At 33.8% G+C, this 12,359-nt stretch overlaps 1 protein-coding gene across 1 annotated transcript; it reads left to right on the plus strand.

The window, feature by feature from the left end:
* Positions 1-9,456: 9,456 nt before the first annotated feature.
* On the plus strand, positions 9,457-12,359 carry LOC112695754 (uncharacterized). The gene is made up of 3 exons (XM_025748216.3): positions 9,457-9,979; positions 10,081-10,481; positions 10,756-12,359. Exons 1-3 carry the CDS (start codon positions 9,914-9,916, stop codon positions 12,065-12,067), a joined length of 1,779 nt encoding a protein of 592 aa, XP_025604001.1. The 5' UTR covers positions 9,457-9,913; the 3' UTR covers positions 12,068-12,359.

Genomic DNA, 12,359 nt, shown 5'->3' on the forward strand with positions numbered 1-12,359 from the left:
ATAATGCTTCCAAGCTTGTCCGTATGACGGATGCGTCATGATTCCACTATCTCTCTTGTTACAACTATGTCAGGCCATGTGAGGGGCTAAACTCATCGATGCATTAAGGGCAAGTAGTACATCTGTTTCATTGAAATTCTCTTTAACCGGCATTTACCAATCTGTTCTCCCTCAACTTGGAACCTCGGTGATCTACAAAATCTGCATTTATTAAAGTTTGCATTCTCTTGTAATACATCATATAATCATTCAAACAATAATCAATTTTCACTGCATTTAGACCCAATTTCAAAACTAGCTTCTTTGCTTTGTAGTGGTTTCAGGGGATACCAGTTGACCTTACAGGTACTAGTTCGTTACAAAGGGTGGCCCACTTATCAAAAGACTCTTGGATATGATTTGACTCTGACTTAATATTCATCATTCTAACAGAGGCAGACAACTTCGAATGAACGCGTCCCTCGTACAAAGGTTTCGCAGTAGATTCTAACAAATGCTAAAATATCTTCGCTTCTGGGTTATGCTCTTCTTCAACCTCTTCCAATTTCATAACATATGTTGCATTGCACACTATCTCATTGTATCTTTCTTGGTTAGCCTCCCAAGTCATTTTATCCATGTTTAGGTCTCTCACCATCCGGACCCTCATTGATTGACAACCAAACCTATTCAAATTTGAGGCAGACCGGTTAATTCTCTGCTCGTCCACTTCTTTGTTTCCATCCACATCCAATACCCATCATTGAACCCATTATGGTAGAAGTGAAGCGTTATGTCCACATGTCCTAACCACTTAGTCAGCTAACACTTTTGACACAGACACCTAGATATCCCTTCAGACATAAATGATTTTATGCTGAAGACATGCGCGAAAACGTGTCAATCCCCTAAGAATTTGGGTATTAAATCCTCCGGCCATCGTAACCCCCTCTCATATATCCATAGACGATGACTTGGAATCATATTGAAACACACATCCTAGAATTCAATGAACAATAAAAATTATTAAATTTTTTAAAAAATTCGGCAGAGTGTCCCCTGTAATTAGAATCTTCCGCTGAATACAATTATCATTTTCTGACAAACCAAACACGTTTCAAACAATTTAAACGATAATTCAGCAGAACTTATCCTTAATTCAGCGAAATCCATCAAATAAATATAACAGTTTTCATATAGGAAACAACTATATGCATAAGTTAATTAACATACAGGCATTCAATAAAACATCAAATCCTAACCGTTCTAGTGTGCAACCCCTTATAACTTCACAATTTTTCAGCAAACAAGGTTTCGAGAAGGCGCCACTATGCGACCTTCTCCCACTTCTGTCCTAAAACTCTATCATAGGAAAAGTAAGTCTAACATGAAATTTAAACAATTCATTATATTCAGAGATAGAAAATCAACTTTGAATATTACTGCACAGACAAGAAAAGAAGAAAACTCCAATTAAGCTTAGAGAAAATAGCACCACACTAATAAAAAGGAATACTTATTAAATTTACAAGTTGAAACTAATTCAAAAACTAATTTAAAAAAATAGGTAAAACTCATTATTGCAATTAATTAAAACCTAATTTTTAATTTAACCAAACTAACAAGAGACATGCAAAATTTAATTTTTTTACTTATATTAAATTAACACAACAACTACTCATAACATACTTCATTAAACAAATTTAATTACTTAATTAACAACAACTCTAGTAAAATATTAAACTCACAAAATAATATGAAAAAATATAATAATCATCCTAACAAACCAATTTGATGATAATGGCTGTAGTCTCATATATATTTTGTGGTGACAGAGGCGGCGGTGATGGCGAGTTGAACACCTATCCCGGCAATAGAACAACGAGGACAACAGAAACAGATTCAATGAGTGCGTGCAGTGATAGTGACAACGGGTGCTCCAGGCGTCGTGGCGATGTCGACGACAAGCTCTGGAGATGGCCACGATGAGTGCTGCATAGCGGCTGTGAGAGCAGACGAGAAGAGAGAGAAAGAGAGAGGAAAGAGAGAACGGCATCATACAAATGAGGGAAAAGGGCTTCACGCTTGAATTTAGCCCCAATTTTACGATCGAATTAATCCAACGATAAATCACCAAAGCGATGCGTTTTATTAAATGAAGATACCGTTGGATTATTCCGTCGCAAAATTAGACAGTAGAATTGGCGCACGTGACTTCTGTATTCGCGCTAACAATTATTGTCGAATTTAGCGACAGAAAATTTATTCCGACGGTAATTTTTTATGACGACAAATTTTTTCTGTTTTCTGTCAAAAAATCCGACACTAATTTCAACAATAAATCTGACGATACTCAACGTTTTTATTATATTACATGGTCATCACCTACAATCTAAAAAAAACTTGAATTTAAAATCTCGGTTTGCCAAGAATATGAAGAACTTCTACCGAATCCTCCTAACCTTCCTCCGGCCATAAACAACCCCCACATCTTCATTCATATATCATCAGAGTTTTAAGAGTATCAATCTAAAGAGTTCGAAATAACATGGAGTTAAAAGATTCAAACACAATTCTTTTATCAATATTTTTAATACAATTGTTTGCATAAGCACTCATGACAATATATTCACTATTAGACATGTTAAGAGAATATAAAGAGAAAATTAAAATGAAATTTGTTTGAATGAGCATGAATAAACTCTTTATATAGTTAAAATTTTTTGTCCCAAACCTATCACGTGCACACAAATAACGAGTTACTTAAACACATGCATATATCATCCTTAGTATGTGCCATATAATAATGAATGTATCTCGTTCTTATTAAACACGAAATACGAACGGTTGATATTCGTTGAACCGGTAATTATATCTGTAAATATTGAATTTCCAATAATTTCAAAACATTTCAGACATTTGCATCCGAATTAAGGGCGTCAACGTAACCAACCTTACATGTGGAATGGTGGACAAGGTAATAATTGGCAATAATAGGAGAAAAATGGCAACCAAATAAGGCCAGGCATATATACTGTTTTAATTTAGGAAGAAAAGAATAAAAATTAGTGAATATAAATTTTAATTGTGTTTTAATTTCTGGATATACATACCATTTATAAAACTTGAAAGGTGTGTGAAATTTTTGTTAGGTAATTATTAACTAATTTTATTCGTTTGAAAATAAAAATTGTGGCAATTTGAAGGTGTACCTTAATGATAATTATTGTTGAAGAAGCTGAGAAGGATAGCGATGTATATTTATAAATGCAAGTTTCGTAAATGGATGGTTTTAATAATAGAAAGAAAACTGGAACACAGCATGTGTTGTATTCAGAAGGGAAACTTAAATGAGTGCTTGACATGTTTGCATGCTAGCCTGTTTATGTTTAATAATAATAATTCAATTCCCCGGTCCTCATTTTTCATACAAACAGACAAACATACAAGCATACACTTCATTTATATGTTTATATAAAAACTCCTAACCATGAATTTACAAATACCCCACTTATCATGTCATTGTCTTTCCCGCGCATTTCCCTCATAACGGATTTTCATAATATCATTTTTGGCATAAAACCGACCCATCTATAGGCTTCACAATCCTATACTTATATCTTAATTAATGAAGCGAAATTCGAAATTCTGATACTTAAGGAATCTTAAGTTGGTTTGGTTATATATACGAGGAAAAAGATAGATACATGTATATGGCCTGTGATGGGATGAGGGAAGATGAACGCCATCATCAGAATGAAATGAAATAAAATAATAATAATAAAGGTTGGGGTCCCTCGGAGCTTAGGTTGATGAAGCTTTTAGCTGTTCCAGCGTAGCAGAAACAAACCATAATTTGTAGACACATCCCCACACCCTCACATGCATGCCCTATCTTCATCATCCAAACAATACTAATGCATTACTATCTCACCTTTCCTTCCTTTAATTTCCATCCTTCTATTTACATCATAATAATAATAACAACAATTTCGACCTTATTCAACACAATTTCCTCCCAGATATAAAAGACACAATTATTCAATGGCATCTTGTCTTGATAATCTTTTGAAAAACAATCCCGCTAAGGAGACAATGGAGTATCTGTATAATGTGTACAATGGACTATTTATTTGACTCAATATAAATTAAAAAATGAACATCCAAAATAAAATACAACTAATTTATCAAACACAATATACATTCATATTATCTAGAATAACCATTCGGGTACCAGGAATAATAAACATCCTACTGAATCGAACATCAAATTTAAAAAGGAAAGTCTCGGGACCAGCAATTTTTTAAAAAGTTGGCCAACATTTAACTATCAAAAGAAAATTGAATGATCTCATACCATTGGATTTAATTTCACACCATTAAAAACACTATTGATGACCAATTAATGATTACAAAACACAAAAATTACTGGTCTCTAACATTCTTTAATTTAAAATACTTAAAACTAATCACACCAATTAACCTCCATTGTATTCATTATACAGCACATATATTGGCTTCTTATACTTTCTCTTAAAAAAAAGTTAAATTCCTTCTCTTTTTCGAGGGAGATTAGATTACATGTTCAACTAATTAGTTTTCTCTGTATGAATCTCGTTAATTCTATGATGCATTCAAGGTTGTATATGTATGTACGGAAAACCCTAATTTAGTGCCCCTAAAACGTGCTTATAATGTTGTATGTTATGATTGAATAAGGAATCATGGATTATTGTAGGTGAATGACAAGTTATGAAATATCTTTGAAATGATAATTGAAAGAATGAGTATTAAGTTATATAATTAAAATTATAGAGTGGACAAGAATTTGTCTTTGCTTGCGATGCGCAATGAAGAAGATATCGTATTACAGCAGGCACAGTAGTGACATGTGGTTGGTTGGAATAAAGTTTTAAATTCAAAGGCAAGGCTCTTTCATTCGCATCCTTTCATACAAGCTCATCTACCTTGTTAAATTAATTAGGAAAAGTACAGCTAACCAACAATATTTTTGAATAATGTATAAATAATGTGAATTAACAGAATTAAAAAAATAAATTTAATTAGTAATATTAAATTAGGATGTAGTATATTTTTATTTAATTAGTAATTATTCATATTATTCAAGATAATTATTATTTACCTAACACTCCCCAATTAATTAATATTCATCATGCCTATGCTTAATTAGTTTATAGAGTGACTCATTCCAACATTACTTTTTTTTTTTTGCTAATAGCACATGTATTATTGTGTTTCAAACATGATATTAAAAATAAGTTAATTGGTTAATAAAAATCCAGATATATTTAGTACCAAAAAATAGCTAAAAAATCATTTTTTTTAGTATTTATTAATTTAAATAAATTTATTTTTTTATCTATCTAATATTACTATAAAAAATCATATTCATACTGATCAACTTACCCATGTTATGAAAGTCTTCCTCATTGACGAATAAGGCTCAAGTTAATAATGCTTAGAGTGAGTATAGGCTGTATTAAAGTGTAGTGTGGAACATTTATTGGTCAGGCTGCTGCAGGCACTATCTATTTCAGGTTTTCTGAATACTTTATTTTGGCTAAATAAAGAAAAACCTTAATTAATACATGTTTTAAAGTTATTAACAAGAAAATTTTTACGAAAAAATATATAAAATTTAAGCATTTAATATATTATTAAAATTAAATTTAACACTTTTTATTAGTAATAATTTTAAGATAAAAGCTCACATATAATATACAGTAAATTTTATATAAAATTAATAATTAATATTTAATTAAATTATTATTTAACCGTTTTTAACTATTAATTTTACAAAAAAAAAACAACGCTATGTGAATTCTTACTTAATTTTAGTAAGTATACTTAGGAAACATACATGTTAGCTGCTAAATGTATAAATAAAATTATAACTTAGGTTGTCTACAAATTGATTTTTCAATGTAGTACTTTATTAAATTGAGAAATAACTAAATAGGGAATGGGTAGTAATTAATTCATACATTTAAGTGATTGACAAACAGTTTACTTAATAAGGTCATTAAATTTAGCATTAATTCGATCTTTCCGAGTCAACAAATGAATGGTTTTCATCAAGAGGTAATATATATACAAAAAATTAAAGAAGGATCGACTCGTTGTAAGTAATTACAATGTATATTTCAATGTTTAGTTAAACATACAAACATTTATGGTGGAAACTCAGGATCGACTTTAGTGAAGTTGATAATTGAGAGTCGTTAAATAGATGATTTAACTGATTTGATTATATTTTTATCTAACAATTTTCAGCTATCAACTTCACGTAAAATCGACTGCACCTGAATTTTCACCAACATTTATATACGAGGTATCAAATATAACAAAAGTTCACAAGTTGTTTAATTTTTCTTTTCTATAAAGCTATATATTATGTATTTATCTATAAATTGAGAAAGTTTTTATTAAAAATACAAAAAATTTAAATTTTTTGAATAATAATAAATTTATCATGTGTTTTTTACTTTAAGAGCACATGTTGAATCCATATATTATTTGATATGTGTATATAAAAGTACAGGATAAAACTTAATATAATACGAATAGCAAAAATAAAAGGAATTAATAACAACACAAGAAATTAGCGATACAGAACAAAGAATAAACATTATTCCATTACCTAAAATAGATGTGCACTTAAATCTTTCTGCTTTATTTAATCATTTAAAAAAAATGCGTGGGTTTAGCTTTGCTCGTAACGTTAATCAGAATATACATACTCAATCAGTAGATATATAACCATAAACAAAACTTTATGCCTTGCATAAAAATAAATAAATAAGTAAATGCAAAGCCAGTTTTAAATTGAAGATAAGGAAGTGCTTCAGAACCCGATATTTTAGCGTGAAAAAAAAACAAATGTTATAATTTTATAGAAAATATAATAAAAAAAATATTTTCATAGCCTATAACTTTGGGCAAACCAATCAATTATTTGTGTGACAGTTTGAGCATCGTTCAGAAAATAATTATTGTTTATTTATTTGGCTAAGAATATATAATAAACAAAGCGGTTTGATAAGCGAGTTTGGGGGTTTTGGCTCACCAATAATCAAAGTCATGTGCTTGAACATGAATAAAGAAGTTCCAGCAGAGCATAAAAGAAAAGCATATTATATATACATATAGAGCAATTATTTGAAGAAAACTTTGTACATTATGGAGGAGAAAATAATTAAAAAGCAAAATTATGAGTGTGAAAGTGTGTTCCTAGGTTTATGCAAGCTAAGGCTAAGGCTGAAATCATTGAATACACTCATGATCTTGGCATAGAATAATAATACACAATCCTCAATATGACACAATAATAGTACTGGTCCAGCAGAAGAGAAGAATGGAACAGATGAATAAAAACAAAGGCAGCCTCCAAAAACTCAGGTTTATCTTCATCAAATTGGATGAAGAAAAAAGGCTGTGTGGATCCCTTCTTTTGTGGGCCCCACAATTCAGGGATGGCCACGTGGAGACAGCCTGGCCTCTGCTCGATGACGTGGCCATGAAATGGTGGAAGGGTGGGGCAGGGGGACTAGCTATTTAGAGACATTTTTATTTTCAATATATACTACTATTAACTTCTTCATTTTCTAAAGTTATTTAAAGAATTTTTATTTAAATGTTTTAAACCAATATTTAATATATATTCTAAGCATTTTTGTATAATTCATTATCTTCTATTTATAATATTAAAAAAATAAAATTGAGGTAAATTAAAAGTAATAAGTAAATATTAGAAAAAGTATAGGAAGTCAATGGAATATTACAATGTATATAATAAAAGTTTAGAGAGTATTAGAGATATAACTATTAGTGTTATTTTTTTTATTAGCTGAAACTTTTGGAATGAGTAGTATCATGACATGGTATTAGAATTTTAAATCCGAGTTCGATCCTTAGTGAACTATAAAATCAGTTTAAGCTTTTGGGATAAGTAATTTCATGAGATAACACGTATTTTTTAATTGGTTGTGTCAACTACTCATAAAACACATACATACTATTATTTTTTAAAGACCTTTGAGCTTGTAACAAAAAATGAATGTAACAAAAAGAATACACTAGGTATTGTCTTGTACGCATATATTAATGACAATACAAATTTGAAAACCTAGTAAATATTGTTGAAATCTGTGAGCATGAAATAAAATATAGAGTAAGAACATAGTGACATATTTATAATGGGAGTGTGGGGGCAATGGAAAGGGAAGTTAGAGAGCCTTTAAGACAACCCCATCTGGCTATCTAATCCAAAGTTCATGTGCATTCATTAATCAATGTGGGTGAAATTAAAAAGCAAAAGAAAAAAAGCATGATTCCTGTGGCTTGGGGGAGAAGAGTCGCTTTCTCACTTCCCATAAATATGCTCCTACCCCCTTTTTTTTCTTTTTACTATTTTGCCCTCATCTCTTCTTCATCTTCGTGAAAGCCCCAACCTACACATTTATTTAATTTTAATTTATTATGACAAACCAACCAAACAACATGCATTTTTGTTGAAAAATATGATCTGCCTAATTTATTGTAAAGATGAGTTGCAAAAGTAATAAATTGAGAAAAGAATAAAATAAAAAGGATAGGATTGACAATCGTGATGACTTGGATTCGATTCAACAGCTCATGATCTCCTCTCGTGTATTGATAATAATTATTACTACTATTGTTGTTATTTATCAAACTACGGTAGTTTGGCCAAATTATGTGATTATTGCAACTTAAAATGTTCTATGCTAAATTCAGAATAATCATTCAATAACAAAGAATAATAATGATAAGTTTTATGCTAACTTAAATTGTAGAGTATTCTATCTTTACGGTTAGATTGTAATATTAAGTGTGGGGGAGAAAATCACTAAAATTTATTTCATCATCAATTACACTAAATAAAAAGTCACATGTTAAATTATTATTTCTTTATGTTTTATTCATGATTGATGATTGCTAATTTGTAATATCAATTTATTTTATAATGGTTTGTTTGCATATCTTCAAAAATATATTTTAGCATAAGGTTAAGGTTAATAGTAAAAAGAATTCACTAATATTAATTTAAATATAAAATAAGATTTTAATCACCGAATAATAAATCATATCTTACCTATGATAGTAAGTAAAGTCAATGATGGGTGTTATGTAAAAGAAACCTAAAATGAAAAACTAAAGTGCTAAGGAGTAACTTAGTCAAACAATTGTTGGTCAACGTGTGAAGGGCAAATTGGTCAGCTGATGATCTTATAAGCTATGCTTACTTTTGGGGAAAATTGGAGTTATCGTTTCCCGGTGGTTGGGACCAAGGACCCGTGATGGGGCACCGGCTATACCCAGTGAGAATGGTGCACTTGACTGGCTGAGGCTTGAGCAGGCAGATTATGAAAAATGAAAATAAAATTTAAGAAAAGTAGGAGAAATAATTAAATATGAATATTAGCTCGTTAGGGTCATAGAGCTACAAGGCCACATATAGGTGTGTGAGTGAGAGAGAATTTATAGTGTGTTGCCAGCTATGAATTTCAAGGATTGAAAGCTTTAGCATAAGAGTCAAAGCTGTCAAATTTCCTTTTATATTTATTTATTTATTTTAGTTTCATTAATTTCTTTTCTCTTTTTAATGTAAGTTCATGTCCATCATTAACTTCACCTTATATTTATTATTTTTTATTTATATTTACATGTACATGAAAATCCACGCACTAAAAAATACTGATTTTAAAATCCTCTTTCTTCTTGGCCACTCTCAAATAAAAACTCAAACCCCTCTTTTCTCTCTTCCTCATTCTTCTCCTTCCTATATATTCCTCTCCCTTTATTATCAGAGAGCTCGGGAGAGGGGTTTTGATAATTTGATGGTCCAATATTGAATCTGTAGCAACAGCAACAGCAACATCCATAATCGTCAACAATGGCAGTCACCTCTCCCTCGCTTACCGCTACAGAAAAGAAGCACTGGTGGCTCACCAACCGGAAGGTGAGGCAATCATCTTCTTTTAATGTATACTCATCGGATCAAAAGAGAGGCAAAGTTTTAATCTTGTTGAAATGGGGCATTAATGTGTTTTTTTGATGCAGATTGTTGACAAGTACATAAAGGACGCAAGGAGTCTCATTGCGACGCAAGAACAGAGCGAGATCGCCTCGGCGCTCAACCTTCTAGACGCTGCTCTGGCGATATCACCGAGGCTGGACCATGCACTCCACCTCAGAGCACGGTGCTTGCTGTACCTGCGGCGGTACAAGGATGTCGCCGATATGCTTCAGGACTACATTCCCAGCTTGAAGATCGCCAGTGATGCTGATTCAAGTTCTGTTTCCTCTTCTTCCTCTGATGGGTCTTCCAGGGAAGGAGTGAAGCTTCTGTCCCCTGAGGAACCCGTGAGGGACCAAACATTCAAGTGCTTCTCCGTTTCCGATCTGAAGAAGAAGGTCATGGCTGGACTCTGTAAAACCTGCGACAAGGAAGGGCAATGGAGGTAATTTCACAGCTACGCGGCGCTTCTGTTTCATTGTTTTTGTATTTGAGATGAGATGGAAGTTGGGAGTAAAGTGTGTGGCGTAGTAAGTACTCAAAGTAAATAAATAAAGTAAAGTAGTTAGAATTGGTTTACAGCTTTTATTCTTAAAAAACCAATCAAATTGAATGCAAAAGAAAAGTACTTTTACTACTTATTCCAGTACCATCCGTTTTTTGAAGAACAACTTTATGTTTGTTACTCATTGTTTCTTGATCAAAATTGAAATGAATAGGTACTTGGTTTTGGGTCAAGCGTGCTGCCACTTAGGCCTAATGGAGGACGCAATGGTCCTCCTGCAGACCGGAAAACGCCTCGCCACTGACGCATTCCGACGACAGAGCGTCTGCTGGTCTGATGACAGCTTCTCCTTATCCAGCATTCCCTTCTCCGCCGACTCAAACACCACAAACCCGCCTCCTCCTCCACCTGCCACGCCACCCCGCACCCCTCTCACCGACGCCGAGCACATTTCCCAGCTCCTCAGCCACATCAAATTCCTGCTGCGGCGGCGTGCGGCGGCCCTTGCAGCACTTGATGCGGGTCTCCACTCGGAGGCCATTCGGCATTTCTCCAAGATTCTAGATGGTCGCAGGGCTGCACCTCAGGCCTTCCTGGCAGAATGCTACATGCATAGAGCCTCCGCCTACCGCGCCGCCGGCCGCATTGCGGAGTCCATAGCGGACTGCAATCGCACCCTTGCCCTTGATCCTACCTGCATTCCAGCCCTTGACACCAGAGCTTCCCTCTTCGAAGCAATTCGCTGCCTCCCGGATTCTCTCCACGACCTCGAACACCTCAAGCTTTTGTACAATTCAATTCTCAGGGACCGGAAGCTTCCTGGCCCTGCGTGGAAGCGGCGCAATGTGAGGTACAGGGAAATTCCAGGGAAGCTCTGCGCCCTTGCCGTGAAGATTCAAGAGCTGAAGCAGAGGCTGGCTTCAGGGGAGACTGGGAATAATGTAGATTACTATGCTCTCATTGGTGTGAGGCGCGGTTGTTCAAGATCTGAGTTGGAGAGGGCTCATGTGTTGCTCACTCTAAAGCATAAACCCGACAAGGCTACCGGATTCATCGAAAGGTGCGAGCTGGCCGACGAAAGAGACCTTGATTCCATCAAGGAGAAGGCCAGGATGTCAGCTTTGTTGCTGTATAGGTTGGTTCAGAAAGGTTACACAAATTTGATGAGTGCCGTCTTAGATGAAGAGGCTGCTGAGAAGCAGAGGAAGAAGCAGGCTGCATTGCATGCAGCTGCACACGCACACGCACACGCACACACCCCAGTTATGGTGCAACAGAAACCTAAGGACCCTGCTCCTGAATTGAACAATAATAGTATTGAGGTAGATAATTTGGTCACTGATAATATCAGCAGCAATGATTCAATGGAGAGTAACAATAACAAGTCTACAATATCATCATCTACTGTCAATCCTGCAGTTTTTCAAGGTGTTTTCTGTCGCGACCTGGCGGCAGTTGGGACCTTGCTTTCGCAGGTCGGATTCAATAGGCCAATTCCGGTGAAGTATGAAGCATTGAGCTGCTAATCAGATATTTTTCACTGGAAAACAAAAGTTGTTGGAGATGTTACCGGCAGAGGGAATCTCTGGTTCGTTTCACTTTATTGTACAAAAGCAAGGAAAAGAAAAAAATAGACTGCCGGAAAATTTTGTCACCTTTTCCTTTCCTTTCCCTTTTTCCTTCTTTTTTTTTTTTTGCAATCTTTTATTTATTTATTATTAGTCATCTTTTTTTTTTAAATGTTATCAGATGTACAGAAATATCAGTACTCAAGACTCTCTCTATCTCTATTCTCTACTATTGATTTTTGGGTCTGCA

Source organism: Arachis hypogaea, chromosome 6 (genome assembly GCF_003086295.3).
Source record: "Arachis hypogaea cultivar Tifrunner chromosome 6, arahy.Tifrunner.gnm2.J5K5, whole genome shotgun sequence".
Lineage (NCBI taxonomy): Eukaryota > Viridiplantae > Streptophyta > Magnoliopsida > Fabales > Fabaceae > Arachis > Arachis hypogaea.

Bases quoted from the DNA above. Each gene is read 5' to 3' on its own strand.
- LOC112695754 (XM_025748216.3), top strand. From the start codon at position 9,914: ATGGCAGTCACCTCTCCCTCGCTTACCGCTACAGAAAAGAAGCACTGG. The intron at 9,980-10,080 runs GTGAGGCAATCA...TTTTTGATGCAG, and splicing joins GGTGGCTCACCAACCGGAAG to ATTGTTGACAAGTACATAAA. The intron at 10,482-10,755 runs GTAATTTCACAG...TGAAATGAATAG, and splicing joins GACAAGGAAGGGCAATGGAG to GTACTTGGTTTTGGGTCAAG.